The sequence below is a fragment of the Mytilus galloprovincialis genome, chromosome 10, assembly GCF_965363235.1.
Source record: "Mytilus galloprovincialis chromosome 10, xbMytGall1.hap1.1, whole genome shotgun sequence".
NCBI classification, from domain to species: Eukaryota; Metazoa; Mollusca; class Bivalvia; order Mytilida; family Mytilidae; genus Mytilus; species Mytilus galloprovincialis.
The window spans coordinates 15,817,772-15,839,228 of record NC_134847.1 but is presented as its reverse complement, the minus strand read 5'-3'; the positions used below and the strand labels follow the sequence as shown (position 1 = coordinate 15,839,228).

Genomic DNA, 21,457 nt, shown 5'->3' with positions numbered 1-21,457 from the left:
CGTATACATTTTATTACATTTGGTTGAAGCAAACTAAAGGTAGAGAACAGGAACGAAAAATTCAGAAAAAGACCTCAAAAAATACTCAGGCTGAGCGTCGTCACTACTTCATTATGATCTCATATATACAGAGAAAGACTAAAAACTAACAATTTCCTGGAATTTATAGTGCATACACATGTGTCCATCCTTGTTTTTAGATAAAGTTGATTCAAAGTTGACTGATATACATAGACGTTTGTTTGATAAGAGGTTGTAAAATGTCCGGTGGCAAATAGATCAGGCATGTTCAGGACGACACGATACAATAGTGTCTAAAAGACACATTGTTAATGCATCCATAAAAAAATACTATAAGAAACATTCCGTCAGTTGTAAAAGTGATTGATAAAATAACAATATTTCAAATGATGTAAACGTGTGGGTTGTGTGCGTATTTGGGGACAAATTTGCTAACTGTACACTTGAAAAGACCAAGTTCAACATTCTGTTATTCGTAAAAATTATGCAATAAAAATAACTGAGAATATATATATGCATCCTCTGTAAGTAAAACACATGATGCATTATGTAAATTCCAACCATTTTAAATGAAATTGACTAAAAGTGTCACAACAAAGTGACGTTTTTCACTCAATTCTGCGTTTTAATAATTTGTATTTATACTTTATAAAAAATCGGAAACGCGTGCATCAGACTTACAAATTCAATGAAAGAGACAGCCTAACAGTCAGTGAAAAGTTATAGGGGTTCTTGAAGCAGAATAAACAACACTTCTATCTTGTAAAAGGAGATCAATTTCTGTTGAAATGAGCTTCCCATACATTTGTTTTTTTAATGTTTTACGGCGGGAGACAAGAGAAAGGGGACGGAAGACAGGAGAAATGTATCCCCTGTCCGACCCCTCATAAACCTAGAACTGTAAAAGTGACGAAATCAAAATTCAAATTTATTCTGTGTTTTGTGGAAAAAGCATTGCGCATAAGTTTTATATCAGTTTGTTGATGCTAACTAAAGTTAGAGAACGGAAACCAATTTTGTAAACACAGATGTACACTATGGTACGTACATTCGGATGGACGTACAAACAGACAAGGATAAAACTCAATGCCCCCTTTGCTACGGCGGGGGCATCAAAATGTACATTTATGAAATAAAATAAAATTCGGCGAAACTTCATGAATGGTTTTTGCACAAAGACGTTATGGCTAAACATGACGTCATATAAATGAAAACTAACAAACTGAAGGTCATAACGTTTTTTGTACGATTCAAATTTTGATAAAATTACATCAAAACGGCGATTTTGAGGTATACATATAGGTGTTGTTTTATTTTCGATAATACTGTAGTTATCGAACATTGGTTAATCAAAGCAATTCAAAATGGCGGGTCCCTCCTTTTTTCAATTATTTGAATTCGAGTTATCTCCCTGTTTACGCAAACCTTACTTAGATAGTGGTAATAATCATTCGTCTAATATATATTGGAATTAATGCCCGTTAGCCATTCGGAAGATGTTTTACGAGGAAGCTAAATCAAATGAATCTGATAGAGAGAGTGCCAAGCTCTCCGAAAGTATTCAAATAGATTGAAACAGCCCTATCGGAATTCTTTAGATGACCTGTCACGGTTTCATGACACACTGTCCATCCATACATGTCCATTATCTAACACATTTCAGAAATTGCATCCTTCATCTAAGTTGATTGATTTTACAGAACCTACATAATGGATATATAATTGTCAATTCTAACGCATGAAATGTTTGTCACTGGACGTTTCACAAACAACAATCAATCTGTTGATCAATATTGTATATCTTGATTTGCTCTGGCTTTTATGGATCATTATATATCTTCCAATTTTACAACCATTGTGATTTTATCAGTATATAATATAATGCGCAGTCGTTTTATCTCTGCATTGACTGAACAATTTATTTAATCAGTCAGTTGTTATAAGTAACCACTATGATTAATTCAGTAATGTTGACACGAATTTCCTGTGGTTAACAACTTTTTTAGACTTGTCTCTATTGTGCCTATAATTGTAAAGCCATAAATACTGATCAGAATTAAATGCAAAAAAAAAAAAAACCAGAACTATGTTTATTCACTGCAGCTGAATATAGGCTACCCTATTCCACAATGATAATATCCGAAAAATTGAAAAATTTTATTTGAAAGTGATATGTTCGAAATTCTAAGGATTTTATCACCCAGATATATGTTATCATATATATAATTAGTTGTAACTATGTATTTAGTGTCCTTAATGCACTTCAACTTCGTACTTTGGAGGGGGTATATTTTTCATTTGAGGTTTACTGATGAGTCTTTTATGTCAGGAATACTACAGTTCTTGTCCATTCGTTTTTTATGCGTTTTGTTATTTGATTTTGCCATGTGATTATGGACTTTCCGAATAGATTTTCCTCTAAGTTCAGTATTTTTGTGATTTTACTTTTTATGGACGAAACGCACGTTTGGCGTACGTAGTTATATGAATAGAAACAAAATGTACTCGATATATCAGGAATCTATCTAGATTACTTCATGCATGGCGCTCAAGCATAAAAACAAAAACTAAAAAGAAAAGTACATGTATCCTCATATATTCTGCCATTTTCACCTCCTACCCATTAACAATTACAAATTGGATTTCATTAAAAATTCTAATGTATTGTTGATTTTGATACTTCCAAAAGCGTAGAGTGAATGAAAACGTCCAAGAATGTAGAAATTCAACCGGGTAATACCGTTTGTGGTGCTATTTTCATTTTGAGGTACACATCATGGATTATCAACTGTCCTTTAGATTCGGAAACGGCTAGTTGTAACTAGCCAGCCGTGACTAGCCAAGTAAAGCAAACAACGACAAGAAAACTAGATTAAAGAAAAATCACCTGTGGGATACTAAATTATAAACATATCTGTTGAAGTACAATTGGGTCAACGAGAAACGCAATGATCAACAATTCAACAATTTGTCGTGACTGCACATATTAGAATATGTAATGCCGCCCATGCATTATTATAAGATCTGATAAGAGTCGTATTGTCAATGTTTCAATGTTGGAATGTGTTTTCGTCTTCTGTTGTTTATATGGTCATATTATCACACATCTTAGACAAATATAAATCGGTAATGTATTTTGAATGGCAGGAGGGACGATACTGATGCGTTTTATTACAAGACATGTTAATCATGCATCTTGATGTATATGAAATTGCTGTGATTAAAGTCCATATCAAATCACTTCCGCCAGCTAAATGTATATGCATGCTTCCGTTTTTCATGCTTCATATGTAATGCTACGTGCAGATCTGATAAGTGAAGTCTTTTCGAACTGTATGGCTTTTAAAGTTTGCTTTAATGTTGTACTGTTAATGTTTAGAGGACGTTTTGGGCGCTCACAAGCATCTGATTCAGCTTTATTTTTATTGGGACAGCTCAAAATTTAGGTAACAGTACAAATTTACCTATGTTCCAATCTCAAAAACGGATGAAGTATATACAGTTCAAGCAGCCTGCAATTCAATGGTTGTCGTTGGTTGTTGTCTACCTTATCCGTCAATTTTCAGTTTAGATACGGCCATTGGTTTTCTTTTTTGGACATGTCCATACTTTTAAAAGTTAACTGTATGGCTTTTGCTAACTGTGAACAGTGTCCTATTGTTGTTTTAATCTTGTTTATACTGCAATCAGCTATTCTACTATACAGATAAAGCTATATACGTATAAACGTTAGCTTTATACGTCAATGACCTCAACTAACCTATAAGCCCTGCCTCCGAACCGGAACTACTGTATTTCATCAACAACGTCACGTCACAACCATAACAACGTGTAGTAACAATGGTCAAACTTTTATATACTTAAACTTGTTATATCTTCAAATTGTTAATTTATATACCATGTGTATCAAATGTTATTAATTAAGTTCATTTTCCTTTTCTTATTTCTTAAAATTTCAATGTCTTACCGCCTGGATTACGCTCATAGGGAAATACCCCAAAATGGTACCCCCAAGAGGAAAATTCCAAAACACTTTTTTTTAACAATATTTGTTACATATTTTTTATTTTTTTAATTTTTTTTTATCGATTTCAGTATAAAAACAATATACGTATAGTGTCTTGAAATATGAAATTTATTTGTATTCGGCACGAAACGGGAAAATGCTCGGTACAACCTCGCATTTTCCCCGTTTCTAAGCCTCATACAAATAAATGTCATATTTCAAGACACTATACGTATATTGTCTAATTTTTTGGTTATTTGTCGATAGCTGTCTCATAAGCAATCATAGTTTACCACAATCTTTTACTACGAAACTGGAAATCAAACTTTGCTTTGTTACTGTCACCGGGTCGGTAACACTGTTGTTGGAAAACCAGTCTTCAAATTTTCTCTTTGATTAAATATTGCTATTTTATAGTGACAACGCTACCGTTTTATATTCTCATTCAAATATTTTTTCGAATGACTTTTTCCGTTCAGTTTTATTATATGATTCAAATTAGATTTCTGTCTTAATTAAAGGTTAATTTATGAAAATGTATGATTGAATATTGCAGTGGATAGAGCAAACAAAATTAGATAGCACCTTTTAAACCAAATAAAATGTTGTTGGAATGGTCTTTCAACGTTCACAACGTGTGTCATTTGCCCTACACGAGGCATCGAATGTATCATTGGTGTTTAGACCGTTTTTATGATTAAGGCCGTTAGTTTTTTTCTTAATCTAATTAGGCCGTTATTTTTTTCTTAATTGAATTATTTCATATTTTTCATGATTGAGCCTTTTTTGGCTGACTATAAGGTTTGTGTTTTTCTCATTGCTGAAGACCGTGCGTTTGTCTATAATTGTTTCCGTCCACTTCTTCTGAATATTAGTGGATACTTGACATATTGTCAATAATATCCCATCTCCTTATTTTTTATTTTAAATGTCATACAGGTGAAATTGTTTTTGTTATAATTATAAAGTCATACTCCGTAAAAGAGGGACGAAAGATACCAAAGGGACAGTCTATCCCATCTCCTTATTTTTTTATTTTAAATATCATACAGGTGAAATTGTTTTTGTTATAATTATAAAGTCATACTCCGTAAAAGAGGGACGAAAGATACCAAAGGGACAGTCAAACTCATAAATCTAAAACAAACTGACAACGTCATGGCTAAAAATGAAAAAGACAAACAAACAACAGCACACACGACACAACATAGAAAACTAAAGAATAAACAACACGAACCCCACCAAAAAATTAGGGGTGATCTCAGGTGCTCCGGAAGGGTAAGCAGATCCTGCTCCACATGCGGCACCCGTCGTGTGGCTTATGTGATAACAAAGCCGGTAAATAGTCTAATTCGGTAGGTAATTGACCATATTTCTTGAGCATTATGATACGGCAAATTGCTTAACACATTCAATTGTGACATTTTACTGTAAAAATAAGATATTTATTTCACAAGATAACATTATAGACATACAATATAGCCATTTTTTCTATATCACATATTATTGATTTTTAAAGTTTGAGCATTGCTTCCTCAAAAACAATTACTGTTCAATCTGATGTCGTCTGCCACCACAGCAATCGAGTTAAATGTCGTCAGCGGATTTTTATTCACGTAACTCAATTTTCTTAGTTTATCTATATCCTGACAAGAAGCGTTATTATTTTGCTTACAGAACATTTGACCTTCAATGCTTGGGCGCGTCTTATTACTTGAACAACTTTTATGACGACATAAATAATGTAGGCGTCCATCCGAGTGCGCATGCGAACCACTGTCGGAAGATGATCCGGATCCGTTCGATATTTTCAGCAATGAATCTCTTGTTGACACATTATTATTTGGAAGAAGTCGCTGTTGTGATGAAGTGCAATTCTTTGGACCGTACACTGTGTTCATCCTAACTGGTTTCTGTGGAAACATATATCGCATCCCGCTAGGTGTCGTAGTTCCGGGATCATTTTTACTTCTGAATATTGCTTTTAATTTATAAAAAGTTGGAAATTTATCAAGGTCTATACAACATCTACAAAACGTTCTTTTAAAGGCATATCTGAACTTTCTTGATAACAGATTATACAGAATAGGATTGACTGTGGAGCTGACGAAATACAGTACACCTGAAAAATGAAAGAAAAAAAAATTACATAATGAAAAGTGGCTGGAACATGCTCTTTTGCTTAAAACCACATGTTTATAACAACCCGGATAAAGAATAAAAGGGAGGCAATGGTTAGGTACAATGATAACTGCCTCCCATTGTATGCATTAGATAAAGAAAACTTATGATATCAAAACTTGCCTTAATGAAACATACACTTTTAGCATTGTAAGCATTAAACATATGATCCAATATTAGCTTTATACGTAGTATTGCCTATACCAAGCCAGGAATACGACAGTTGTTATCCCTTCGTTTGATGTGTTTGAGCTTTTGATTTTGCCATTTGATTAGGGACTTGCCGTTTTGAATTTTCCTCGGAGTTTTTTAGTGATTTTATGTCTTGCTTTGTTTAAAGACGATCAACGATTACAAAATTACAAACTATAAGTCAAGGTCATATTCTGATGGTTAATTTAAAGAAGAAGAGCACGCAAAGAAGCACTGTCTGTAATACTAGGATAATTGACAGACAAACAAATCCTTTTACGATGCAATCTTCGAGTAATTTGTAAGGGGAGAGAAAGAAGCATGCGATCTCTGCTTTCTAATTCGTCTTCTGAAACTAAAGCTTAGAAGACGCAATTCACAAATTATATCCGGTACTCACGAGTGTAAAAGTTTAATTTTCTGCATGCTATATACGCCTTATCAACATAACGTTAAAGTCCATAAACTGACCTCAACATGTCTTTTGATTTGCTGCTTTATTTTCATGGCATACATGTATTTAAGAGGCGTATTGCATTTCCGCTAATTTTCCAAAGTTCCAATACTACGTTTCCGCAAATTTAAAGTATACGTTTCCAGAAATTATATTTTTACTTTTCCGGAAACTTACCTGGTAGTTAATTGTTAATATTTAAATAAATATGTTAGATAAATTATTCATTTCCTATTTTTATACAAAAAAGGTTCTGATTCAATATCTACAAAATTCTAGAAATAAAAAAAAATATGAAAGTTTCAACTTAATGAAAGATGATGCTGTCGGGATCGATATATGCTTATGTTTTACCTTAGTGAGAGATGATGATGTCGGAATCGATATATTTTTATGTTTCACCAACTTGAAATGTCTATGATTGTCTATGTAATAAAAATAACTGATGTTTTCATAGATGGCACAGTTAATTATTCGATACATGGGTGTAAAAAGGTAACTTCATTCCTCTTGTGTTTGCGTTACTTCCACTTTTTATCAAAATGTGGGATCTGCTTATTGATGTGTGCACATCCCGAAAACTAAATCTCAAGCCTGAAGTAGATCATATAGACTTTCAATATGCGATGCATACAGCTGTTACAAAACTTTCATGCTACTACAATCAACGGTTGTTGCAGGTTTCATTTAGGACAAAGTTCAAGGTACTCTTTAATTATTTTCTCGAAAAAGTAATAATTTTTTTTTCCGAATCGTAACTACATTGTATTTTCGCGGAAAAGTAAGGTATTTATTTCCGGAAACGTAGACGTTTTTTTGCAGAAACGTCATCTTTTTTTCCCTGAAAAATAATGCCATTTAAGGAAACGTAACACGCCGTATTTAAGGTCAACACGTGTCACACCTAGTAAAGGTTAAAACGACTTTTATGTAAAATCTGTGAGTCAGCAGTTTAGTTTAGAAACCAATAATATTGAGAGCATATGTATTTGATTCTTATCATTCTCAACCTGTTACAATACTTAGTAGTTTTTTTCCTTAAATTTTCACCTTTTTGGATTCTAAACATGCGCATATTGAATTATCCCATTGAAATTGACACAGTGTGTTAAATAATACTTAGGTAACAAAAGTATAATTTTATGCGGTTCCTGTAACAAGTTTAATTGAAGTGTAAATCGAAGAAAAAAATTCTAACGAGCCAATCACAAACAAATATTTGTAGAAGAGTAATTGACAGAATTTTAAAGTATTTTGTTTTGTTGTCCCTACATTTATTTCCGTACGGATTCATTGCTTTAATATGAGTTAAAATGTCTGTTTGATAAACATGCATGAATTGTCGATCTGACTTTTTCTGACCTTTACTAAAGTTTTGTTTAAGGTTTTTTTATTTGTTATTTTTGTTTTGTTCACCATTAGAGATGGATGTGCTGTGCATCTTCAAAATATTACGTTTTGTTAAAAATACAAATTGAATACACGTTACGATACTGTTGTCCGGTCATTAATGATGGCATATGTTGGTATTGATATTAATTCACTCATAGGGTCTTTGCATCGGAAATAAACACTTTTATTCTAAAACCAGTTGTTGGCATGATACCAGTTAATGTGTTCTTCTCGTATATTTTATGATAGTAGGATTCTAAACCACAAACGGGAAGGATTGTGCTTAATTTTTATATGATGAAGACATACTGTTTCAATCATTTTAAATTGGTCCTGGAGCTGGCATGTCAGTAACTGCTAGTTGCCTTAGTTATTTTATGTATCATTGTCATTTAGTTAAGTTTCTTGTGTTACCTATTCTGACATCGAACTCAGACTTCTTTTAAACTGAATTTTACTGTGCTTTTATTGTGTGTTTGTTTATTCTACATTGGATAGAGGTAATGGGGAGGGTTGAGATAGAAAAACAAACATGTTTAATATTGCCGCATTTTTGGCGCCTGAAAACATTTTTATTTAGAGGTCAACTGATGCCCACCTCAAAATACGAGATTTTCTCGCTGCTTCGAAGACTCATTAGTGGCTTTCGGCTGTTGTCTGCTCTTTATGTGGGTTGTGTTATCTTTGATATATCCCTAATTTCTATTCTTAATTTTAACTTAAGGTGGTACCCAACCGGCACCCGTATTAAATATGGTATTCGGTCATTACAGGTGTTTTTGGATAATAACGGTGTTATTCGGTCATTCGTGTTTAGCTGTTTTTTACGAAGTGATCTCCCTGTAGTGTTAGGTACATCCTTAAAAGAATATCTTACAAATATAACTTACCTGATATATAGAATAGATGGCTATGAAGTTCCATAGTTTCAGGAGTCCAATTTTTTGTATACAACGTCATTAAACGTTGTGCATGGAAAGGCGCCCAACACAGGAAAAACGCCACTACAACTGCAACTATGTTAAAGAAAACAATATATACATATATATAAAATCAAAAGTTAAATAAAGTATTGTTTATTTATATAAATTCCATTTTTCTATACATGCATTTAATTATTCATTTTTCTCTACAAGTAAATTCATATATCTGGGAAACTGTTTGCCCTAGTATTGTTGCAAACAGAATATAAGTGCGCAATTTTGTAAATAACATCTGGAAATCCCATTCGTTGTTTAGTGACAATATTGTATCAGTTTAATATATTTTTCAATGAATAAAACCATCTACAAATTGCTTGTTTATTGTGTTCTATTGATCAAACAGTATTGTCCTAATGGCTTCTTTATTTATAGGCTTAATATATAAAACGTCTTTGCAAGCTTTAGTGGTTGGTGTTAACTTTTTGTTAATCGGAATGGCACTGCATCATTTCCGAGTAAAATCATCATAACAAACAATAATCATTTGCTGAATAATTGATTCCATTTCATTTTACTTCCTCGTGCTATTTCAACTGGAAGGACTGAACTCTTAACAATAAGTTCTCCTAAGTATCTACAATTCACGGGATACCAATTGATTGATATCTCACTTTCTTATATAGTTATGTGTTTTCCCTGTAATCAGTAAGCTATTGTTTAAAGAACGGGTAATAATTGTCTGCTTTATTGGAATAGTAAACAACGGATTTTTATTAACTTTGTAAGTCTTGGGGTTTTCCTCGCGATTCATTTTAAAGTCGTGTCAATTTCGTGTAAATAAAACTCAAGGTTAAGATAGGAAACGTAAATGTCACACTAAATAGAACAATGGGCATGCGTATATTGTAGGTAAATGTCAAATGTAGTTGTTCTCGAAACGACTTGTGTAAATTATAATGCTGTTTGTGCGTTTTTCTCAATTAATTGTACATATATAACCGCATGACAGATGATTTGTTTTCTACGATTGTGACATCACTTGATAAGACTCATTCCCGAATTTGAACTTTCCAAGATCAACATGACTTGTGCCACATGTAGAACTGGATAAGATAACCTTCCGAAACAAGGTTACTCTAGTTTTTGTGGTATTCGTGATGCTCAGTCTTTTGTTTCTAAGGCTTGATTCTCTTTTCGCCATTTTTTTTTTATTATTATTATTGTTTTGCTATAGCAGTGTTCATTATCTTCAACTAATGAGGTTTGAATTCCTCCTGCATGTATGTTTGTATATCTTCTTTTTATTCATTAATCGTTCTGTTTTATTAAAAAATTGTGAGTTTATTTTTAAATATACATACCAAGCATTTTTAAAACAGCCTTCCGTGCACGTGTTGTGGTGTTCTTTGCACTAGAAGTAAGAAACCCATTGGATGAACCTATTTCAGTATTTCTAAGTCTTATACCAATCAAAATGTACATAACAGTAATCACAGTCATTGGTAAAAAGAAAAAAGCAAATGTAGACACTTGAAACATTATTATCATTCGTTCATGCCATTTTATTGGAATATTGCACACGAGTGTATCTTCCAATGGTAAAGATGTTCGTGGATCGTTTAAATAGTAAAACGTTCTTGTGTGGATCGGATATGGTAAGGCAACTATTCCGGATATAATCCAGATCACAATTATACATTTTATTGCTCGAGATTGTCGTGATACCCTTTGTCCTACTATAGGATGACAGATAGCAATGTACCTCTCTATCGTAAATCCGGTAATTGTCAATACAGATGCGTAAGAAGTTGATTCTAAAAGAAAAGCTTTAAAGATACAGAAAGGCTCTCCAAATCTCCATGGATACGATTCCCAGATATTGTAAACTTCGGGCGGCAAAGCTGAAAAAAAGAAAGATGTTTTTAATAAATATGACAATTTTGTATTCTCGTGAACAAAAATTGTTCATAATCATTTTAATCATTATAGACTAGAATCTCTATTAAACAAACGAGTAAAACCACAAAGAAATCTTTTCTCTTGTTGGTCGTTATGACTATTGATGTTGTTTTTTTTTTTTGTCATATAAAAGTAAAAAGCTGTGATCCTTAACTGAAAAAATTATGCTACTGAATTTTTCATGTAATTTGGTTAACTATATTCTACGCTAATGACGTTGTTAACAGGAAAACATTACACTTTTTAAGAACATATTTTGATAAACGCCATTGGGAATTAAACAGAAAGACCATAAGACAATGCTAAAAGCAAGTACAAAATACAAACACGTACTAAGTTCAATGCATCTGTAGCTATGTTTAAGCACAGTTGACAAAATGTATATATTTATGTAAGCATCCGGAGAAGTAGCACATTCTGATTTAACTCAGACAGTACATCCGGAAAAATGGCAGGTGATACTGTTGTTAGAGAGTATCATTAATGGTTAGAGAGTATCATAACTGGTTAGAGAGTATTTAATTAATGGCTATGGAACACGAACTGTAACAGATCTCATCGCAACAATGTTATCATTTAACAAAACGAAGACGTTTTCCGGATATCCTCCTCGCCCACCTTCCTTTTGTAGTAGTTTTAAACTGTAAATTGTCTATTTTCTGCAAAACTGCTGTATTAAGCAACGAAAACTATTTATAAAACAATAATGAATGTCGGTATATTATAAGTCCATGGTTTGTTATAGAGAAAACATTAAGATGTTAATAAAGTTCACCACTCTTTTGGTATTTATATATTCAGTAGTTATGCCATATACAATTCAAAAAGACGGACGAAAGATACCAAAGGGACAGTCAAACTAATAAATAGAAAATAAACTGACAACACCATGGCTAAAAATGAAAAAGACAAACAAACAGACAATAGTACACATGACACAACATAAAAAACTAAAGAATAAACAACACGAACCCCATCAAAAACTAGGGGTGATCTCAGTTGATCCGGAAGGGTAAGCAGATCCTGCTCCACATGTGGCACCCGTTCAAGTCTTATATTTTCGCGCTTTATTTACTACTGTAACATCGCATGCATCATAGTAAAAAGAGTGCAAAAATGTCACGCTTCACGTAGAAAAAAAAACATATTTGTGCTGTTATATATTACATTTGTAATATGAAAACTTGTTCAACATATCATAATTAGTCAAAACAAGATCCATCAGAAACATAGAAACTTCCTGTAGAGAATTTGATTAAAACGGTATTTCACACCATTCATCGTAAAGTATGCAGTAACCGAATTAAATAACAGCACTACAAACTGTCTGTGAAGTGTTTTATCAACAAGATTATAATTACAGGTTTTTCGCATTGTACCCTGGAGATAAAGTTAACCTTTTTATATATTTTTTCTCCTTTGACTTGCATTGGAATTCAAGATACTGTGGGTATTGCGGACACTAGTGCGTTTGGGTTGTTTTTGTTTTGTTTTTTTTTTGCTTTTGTGTTGTTTTTTTTTACTTCTCCCTATTGAAAATAAGAAGGCGTATTTTCTTTACCCACCATGAAGCTTTCTTACCTTATTTAATTCAAATTCTGACTGAATGTGTAAAACATATATAAATTAGATGTTTGATAACGAAGAAGTCTTTAAAAACAAGTCAGAAATATGCATCAAAGTTTGAAAAAATAAAGATTATGGTAATTTCTGTAACTTTCACCTTAATATAATATCATACTCTGTATTTCAAGCTTCATTTAATGTTCCTGCAATCGGTCGCTAAAAATTTATTTATTGCCAGAAATATATTTCTTTCGCCAATTTATACCACAGATAGAAACTTAATATTTTCTTAACGTTTTTGCATTGCTTATAAAGTTTCTTATGGCTACTGATTTCAGAAACTATGAATAAACGTCTTTCCATATCAAGTTTTATTTATTTTATCTTTAGTACATGAGGCAATACAAGAACAGTTATTCAATCTTTTCTTAAGCTGTCAATAGATAAAACTTAACACATCAATTAAAAGAAATAAACATTATAATGTCAATGAGAGCTTTCTGAAATCATATCTTATTTCTGTATGTTGTCAACAGAAGACCTTGATTCAATATATTATGCATAGTTAAAATTTCCATGCAAAACGCGACTCTGAACTAAATGTGATCTTTTTAAATCTATTTCATTTATTAAAACATTTCTCTCTCTCTAAATATGTAAATAAAGCGCAGCAGTACGGTTATGCAATTTGAAATTTTGGAACAGTTAATATTTCGATACAAAATGCGACTCTGAACTATATGTGATCTTTTTAAATTTATTTACATGTACTTATAAATACATTTTTCTCTCTCTAAATGTATAAATAAAACACAGCAGTGCGGTTATGATTTTTTAAACAGTTAACATTTCGATGTAAAAAGCCTCACTGATATGAACTATATGTGATCTTTTAAAATTCATTTTACTTATAAATACATTTCTCTCTCTCTAAATCATTTAGTAAATGTATAACAAAACGCAGCTATGCGGTTATGTAATTATAAATTTCTGAAAATCCATATGATTGTATCCTAAAACAATTGCATCGACCTTGAAGTTTTTTTTAACAAAGTACTTTAAAAATGTATTTGAAAGTATTTCAACGTTGTATTTTTGGTAATTTGTAAAGCTTTTAAGAATACCATAATACTTGATTAAGAAGAACGAACATAAAAATATGCAAAATTTCGATTTTCCTTCTAATAAATCAATTAAAATAATTCCCACTTGCATACTTTAGTAATAAATGTGTGTTTAAAAAGTACATCAACTTTTCGTACTGCTTTATCGTCGCATTTTTAATCGTCAAGCATCAAACACCCCCATTCCGTTACTGAAATCAATTAATAGTTTATGATATAGATACATTTAACTCAATCATTAGAAAGATGGAAAAGGGAAGATTGAATAATCCAGAGAATAATAAGCAATTGAAAGATAATTGAATAAAAACAATAGACAACTTTCAAGTTCGATGCATTTCCTTCAAAAACTCTGGTTTTAGTGAACATCATTCGTGCGTTTAGGGGGTTCGTCTCTTCCGTTCCAATGTTGAGCGATTGGTTGGAAAACTACAACACTATATTGCACGAATAATTCGGCAAATTAAATTCTTATATTTGACAATCAGCACTGCTGTCATTAGGGAATTGTGCCTTCAGAACAAACTTCATTTCTAGTTTATCCTGCACAAAGATAATCATTTAGACACTTGATGAACGTTAATAGTACAGGGATACAGGCGATCCCCTCTATCTTGTAAATTACGTCATAAAGGCGCGCATAATTGACGACTTTTTTCCGGTGAAGGATGAACTTGAAAGTGGTCTATTAAATCGTTCGAGATAATACATCTTTAATTGTATGACACTATGCTAAAATTGAAAGTGTTTGTTTCACTGTTGGTGTTTTAGGATATTACCGGAAGTGCTTATTAATTCTATTATACATAAATTTCATATTTCTTTAAGTTCTTTTCATATAAAATAAAGAAACATCTTTTCAGGCATTTTCTTAAAATTTTTTAAATCAAGGAAATGATAATTCTCAGGATTATTCTTGTTGTCTTCTGCTCTGTCTATATTTCCCGGTTTTAAAACACTACTACTAGAGAGATTGTATTGATAAAAAATCAATATATAGTTAATTTAAATTTCAGAGTTAACATTCTTGATAAATCCAGAAAAGCACTTCATATATATATATACGTTTGAAATTCATAAAGTGATATTTTCATTCTGTATAGTGCTAACGTGATGCACTATTCTATTGACGTTGAATAAAGTTTCAAAAAGAAAACTGAAAACTTCCAAAAATAGCTTTTCTTTATTTCCCATTATTTTTCAATAAAAACTAAGATATGACAACTGTATTTATAGTGAACAATCTGACTTGTATACTTTGAGGAATTGTTTTTTTAAGTTCAAACTGTGTGATATCGCTATCTGTCTACCTCTTTCGAACAATTATTCCTTATCTCTAAAAGGCATTCTTTGAAACCAATGATATATTAGACAAACGTTTGATTTGTATCGTTAATAAACGACTTTTTTGTTATTCTAGATGAGTAATACAAACTAATTGCCTGCAGAACAGAAAGTACACAATGGGATAATATATAGTACAGACGTGTCATAAAGCGTAATATTATTAGTTATCTTGGTGTAATCAGGGGTGTACAGAATTTTACACCGTTGTTGAAAATTCATACACCCTGAGGCGCAGCCGAATGGGTGTATGAATTTCAACAACGGTGTAATCAGGGGTGTACAGAATTTTTTACCGTTGTTGAAAATTCATACACCCTGAGGCGCAGCCGAATGGGTGTATGAATTTCAACAACGGTGTAAAATTCCGTACACCCCTGATTACACCAAGATAACGAATTTATTTCTTATGAACAATACCTTTACTCATTTTGAAACCAGGACGTAAAATTGTAAAAATGGTAATGAAAAATTTCCAGCGTAATATTATTTCAATGTCCATGTTGCTGCACATTGTCAAACACTTTTTTACTTTATTTTTGGAAAAATTCAGAAAATTTTTGTGTTCTTTTGAGTTTACAAAAAAAAAAAAAAAAAAAAAAAAAAAAATATTTTTTAAAAATTTCATTTTTTTTTTTTTTAGCATTTTCTTCTTAATAATTTTTTTCTTATTTTTTTTTTTTTTCTTTATTTTGTGAAAATTTTATTTTTTAATCTTTTTTTGGCAAAATTTCATTTTTTTTTTTAAATTTTGGCAAAATTTTATTTATCCCCGGGTGAACAAGGGTGGGGTGTTATTTACACCGGGGTAGTCAACCAATCAGATTGAAGTATTTTTGCTGCATAAGAAATAAAGAAATTTATCTTACCTCCTATACATTTCTAGGAATATGATTGGTTAAAAGCGTCCCCGTGAAATCCGTGTATATTTGATATTAGGTTAGTTGGGAGGCGGGGCTTATTTCATACACGGTTAGTAGTGGAGTTACGTCCCTTTATATTCCATATAAGGTAATAAGGAGGCGGGACTTATTTCATACACGGTTAGTAGTGGTTATCTAAACCTATTGCTTAAACTATAATAGATAGTCATACTCATTTTTCGGACTTATTTTTAACTGAGCTGAGATTTACTGTGTGTATTGCTATATGTGTTTCTTTAATCTACATTGGCTTGAGGTACAAAATGTATAGGGTAGAAGATTGAGATCTCTCAAAACATGTTTAACCCCGCTGTATTTTCGCTCCAGTCAAAGATCAGGAGCCTCTAGCCTGTGTTGGTCTTGCATGTTTTTAAATTTTGGTTCATTTATATGCTTTAGAGTGCGACGTCCATTTCCAATGTTATGTTTTTATTCTTTGTATTGCTAACTTGGTGATTTGTTACGTTTTTTTTTTTTTTATTCTTTGCATTGCTGACTTGGTGAATTGTTATTTTTTAATTCTTTGCATTGCTTACGTCGCGAACTGTTATGTTTTTATTCTTTACTTTCCTATCGTGGTGAATTGTTATGTTTTCATTCTTTACATTCCTTACGTCGCGAACTGTTATGTTTTTATTCTTTGCATTGCTTACGTGGCGAACTGTTATGTTTTTATTCTATGCATTACTTACGTGGAGAATTGTTATGTTTTTATTCTTTGCTTTCCTATCGTGGTTAATTGTTCTGTTTTCATTCTTTGCATTGCTAATGTGGCAAACTGTTATGTTTTTATTCTTTTCATTGCTTACGTTGCGAACTGTTATGTTTTTATTCTTTGCATTGCTTACGTTGCGAACTGTTATGTTTTTATTCTTCGAATTGCTAACGTGGCGAACTGTTATGTTTTTATTCTTTGCATTGCTTACGTGGCAAACTGTTCTGTTTTTATTCTTTTCATTGCTTACGTGGCAAAATGTTATAGTTATATTCTTTGCTTTCCTATCATGGTGAATTGTTATGTTTTTATTCTTTGCATTGCTAACGTGGCGAACTGTTATGTTTTTATTCTTTGCATTGCTTACGTGGCAAACTGTTCTGTTTTTATTCTTTTCATTGCTTACGTGGCGAACTGTTATGTTTTTATTCTATGCATTACTTACGTGGAGAATTGTTATGTTTTTATTTTTTACTTTCCTATCGTGGTTAATTGTTATGTTTTCTTTCTTTGTATTGCTAATGTGGCGAACTGTTATGTTTTTATTCTTTTCATTGTTTACGTTGCGAACTGTTATGTTTTTATTCTTTGCATTGCTTACGTTGCGAACTGTTATGTTTTTGTTCTTTGCATTGCTAACGTTGCGAACTGTTATGTTATTATTCTTTGCATTGCTTACGTGGAGAACTGTAATAGTTTTTATTCTTTGCTTTCTTATCATGGTGAATTGTTATGTTTTCATTCTTTGCATTGCTAACGTGGCAAACTGTTATGTTTTTATTCTTTTCATTGCTTACGTGTCGAACTGTTATGTTTTTTATTCTTTGTATTGCTAACGTGGCGAACTGTTATGTTTTTATTCTTTGCATTGCTTACGTGGAGAACTTATGTTTTTATTCTTTGCATTGCTAACGTGGCGAACTGTTATGTTTTTATTCTTAGCATTGCTTACGTGGCGAATTGTTATAGTTTTTATTCTTTGCTTTCCTATCATGGTGAATTGTTATGTTTTCATTCTTTGCATGGCTAACGTGGAGAATTGTTATGTTTTTATTCTTTGCATTGCTTACGTTGCGAACTGTTATGTTTTTATTCTTTGTATTGCTAACGTGGCGAACTGTTATGTTTTTATTCTTTGCATTGCTTACGTTGCGAACTGTTATGTTTTTATTCTTTGTATTGCTAACGTAGCGAACTGTTATGTTTTTATTCTTTGCATTGCTTACGTGGAGAACTGTTATGTTTTAATTCTTTGCATTGCTTACGTGGCGAAATGTTATAGTTTTTATTCTTTGCTTTCCTATCATGGAGAACTGTTATGTTTTTATTCTTTGCATTGCTTACGAGGCAAACTGTTATGTTTTTTTATTCTTTGTATTGCTAACGTGGCGAACTGTTATGTTTTATTCTTTGCATTGCTTACGTGGAGAACTTATGTTTTTATTCTTTACATTGCTAACGTGGCGAACTGTTATGTTTTTATTCTTAGCATTGCTTACGTGGCGAATTGTTATAGTTTTTATTCTTTGCTTTCCTATCATGGTGAATTGTTATGTTTTCATTCTTTGCATGGCTAACGTGGAGAATTGTTATGTTTTTATTCTTTGCATTGCTTACGTTGCGAACTGTTATGTTTTTATTCTTTGCTTTCCTATCGTGGTTAATTGTTCTGTTTTCATTCTTTGCATTGCTAATGTGGCAAACTGTTATGTTTTTATTCTTTTCATTGCTTACGTTGCGAACTGTTATGTTTTTATTCTTTGCATTGCTTACGTTGCGAACTGTTATGTTTTTATTCTTCGAATTGCTAACGTGGCGAACTGTTATGTTTTTAATCTTTGCATTGCTTACGTGGCAAACTGTTCTGTTTTTATTCTTTTCATTGCTTACGTGGCAAAATGTTATAGTTATATTCTTTGCTTTCCTATCATGGTGAATTGTTATGTTTTTATTCTTTGCATTGCTAACGTGGCGAACTGTTATGTTTTTATTCTTTGCATTGCTTACGTGGCAAACTGTTCTGTTTTTATTCTTTTCATTGCTTACGTGGCGAACTGTTATGTTTTTATTCTATGCATTACTTACGTGGAGAATTGTTATGTTTTTATTTTTTACTTTCCTATCGTGGTTAATTGTTATGTTTTCTTTCTTTGTATTGCTAATGTGGCGAACTGTTATGTTTTTATTCTTTTCATTGTTTACGTTGCGAACTGTTATGTTTTTATTCTTTGCATTGCTTACGTTGCGAACTGTTATGTTTTTGTTCTTTGCATTGCTAACGTTGCGAACTGTTATGTTATTATTCTTTGCATTGCTTACGTGGAGAACTGTAATAGTTTTTATTCTTTGCTTTCTTATCATGGTGAATTGTTATGTTTTCATTCTTTGCATTGCTAACGTGGCAAACTGTTATGTTTTTATTCTTTTCATTGCTTACGTGTCGAACTGTTATGTTTTTTATTCTTTGTATTGCTAACGTGGCGAACTGTTATGTTTTTATTCTTTGCATTGCTTACGTGGAGAACTTATGTTTTTATTCTTTGCATTGCTAACGTGGCGAACTGTTATGTTTTTATTCTTAGCATTGCTTACGTGGCGAATTGTTATAGTTTTTATTCTTTCTTTCCTATCATGGTGAATTGTTATGTTTTCATTCTTTGCATGGCTAACGTGGAGAATTGTTATGTTTTTATTCTTTGCATTGCTTACGTTGCGAACTGTTATGTTTTTATTCTTTGTATTGCTAACGTGGCGAACTGTTATGTTTTTATTCTTTGCATTGCTTACGTGGCGAACTGTTATGTTTTTATTCTTTGTATTGCTAACGTGGCGAACTGTTATGTTTTTATTCTTTGCATTGCTTACGTGGAGAACTGTTATGTTTTAATTCTTTGCATTGCTTACGTGGCGAAATGTTATAGTTTTTATTCTTTGCTTTCCTATCATGGAGAACTGTTATGTTTTTATTCTTTGCATTGCTTACGAGGCAAACTGTTATGTTTTTTTATTCTTTGTATTGCTAACGTGGCGAACTGTTATGTTTTATTCTTTGCATTGCTTACGTGGAGAACTTATGTTTTTATTCTTTACATTGCTAGCGTGGCGAACTGTTATGTTTTTATTCTTTGCATTGCTTACGTGGCGAATTGTTATAGTTTTTATTCTTTGCTTTCCTATCATGGTGAATTGTTATGTTTTCATTCTTTGCATGGCTAACGTGGAGAATTTTTATGTTTTTATTCTTTGCAGTGCTTACGTGGCGAATCGTTGATTCTTCACAAACGTGGAATAAAGTTTTAAAAAGAAAAAAAAGCTATTTAAAGGGTGCATTTAGTATGACTGAAAATTACCAAGAACAGCATTGCTTTATCCTATTATTTTTCAATAAAAACTAAGATATGACAACCTTATGTATAGTTAACAGTCTAACTTGTATACTTTGAGGAATTGTTTTTAATATTGAACTGTGCGATATCGCTATCTGTCTACCTCTTTCGAAAATTATTCCTTATCTTAGAAAAGCATTCTTTGAAATCCAATGATATATTAGACAATTGTTAGATTTGTATCGTTAATAAACGACTTTTTTTATATGTTCTAGATCAGTAATAAAAACTAATTGCCTCCATAACACAAAGAACACAATGGGATAATATAGTACAGAAGGGTCATAAAGCGTTAAGACATTTATATCTATATTTCCAACATTAATCAAATTCAAATGACTTTGTATTTTATTCAAGATCATGAGTTATTTATTGTTTATCTTTGTTTGAACGTCTATGTTTCCTAAGTCAATTGTTGATGGTTGGTGATGTCTCTTGAACTGTTCAAAATATTTCGTAATTTCTGCTTTTATGTTTAATCATTGAATATAATCAAAACGACTTCCACGCAGTATGAAACCATCTCTGAAAATCATCAGGTTATAAAACCCATTTCGTCGGGGGACCTTTTATATATATAATCTTACGGTATTTGGCTTTCTTATTGTTGATGGTGATGCGTAATTACGTGCATGTTTTATTATGCGGACTTCGTTAACAGGTTGAATAATTGAGTAGTACGGGCCTCAAGGTAGATTAGCGAAAGCTAATTGAGTCACCCTCTTTAAATAAAGTCATTACTTACTTACTTACTTACTTACTTACTTACTTACTTACTTACTTACTAGTTAACCGATTCATTTACTGGTGTTCAACGCTACTTTCAGCACTATTACTAGTATGCCATTTCGTGGGTGTCAATTTCTATTGGTGGAAAAAACCGGATTGCCCGGAGAAAGCCACCGACCTTTAATAGGCAAACTGACCATTTTAGTCAATTAAGATTAGAGGGTAGCACACTTGCCATATTCTGGATTCGAACTCACCGGCCCAGGATAGTAATCGGTAGTTCGACTAGTATACGACCACCAATTTATCAAAATAACTTCATTTTTTCACATTGTGGTCTTTGTAACTATCTAGCACGAATCGGTATGCTCACTAGCGAAGGCCACAAGAAGACATATACTCTGAATGGTGAATATATGGTTATCTAAGTGGCAATCGTACCACATCTTTCCTATTTTCATTTTGAACAATGTAATTTCGACGTTATAATATTTTAAGATGGCTATAATTGCATGTTTTATTATAACAAAGATGTCAACCTC

The 21,457-nt window shown here is 32.1% G+C and overlaps 1 protein-coding gene across 1 annotated transcript in view; it reads right to left on the bottom strand.

Moving 5' to 3' along the window:
* Positions 1–5,456: 5,456 nt before the first annotated feature.
* Positions 5,457–21,457, bottom strand: part of LOC143049001 (pyrokinin-1 receptor-like) — a 29,710-nt gene continuing 13,709 nt past the window's right edge. The window contains exons 2-4 of the mRNA XM_076222825.1: positions 10,531–11,070; positions 9,137–9,262; positions 5,457–6,149 (exon numbers count right to left, since the gene is read on the bottom strand). Coding sequence (XP_076078940.1) covers positions 5,563–6,149; positions 9,137–9,262; positions 10,531–11,070 — 1,253 coding nt within the window. The 3' untranslated portion in view covers positions 5,457–5,562. The remainder of the gene's footprint in view (positions 6,150–9,136; positions 9,263–10,530; positions 11,071–21,457) is intronic.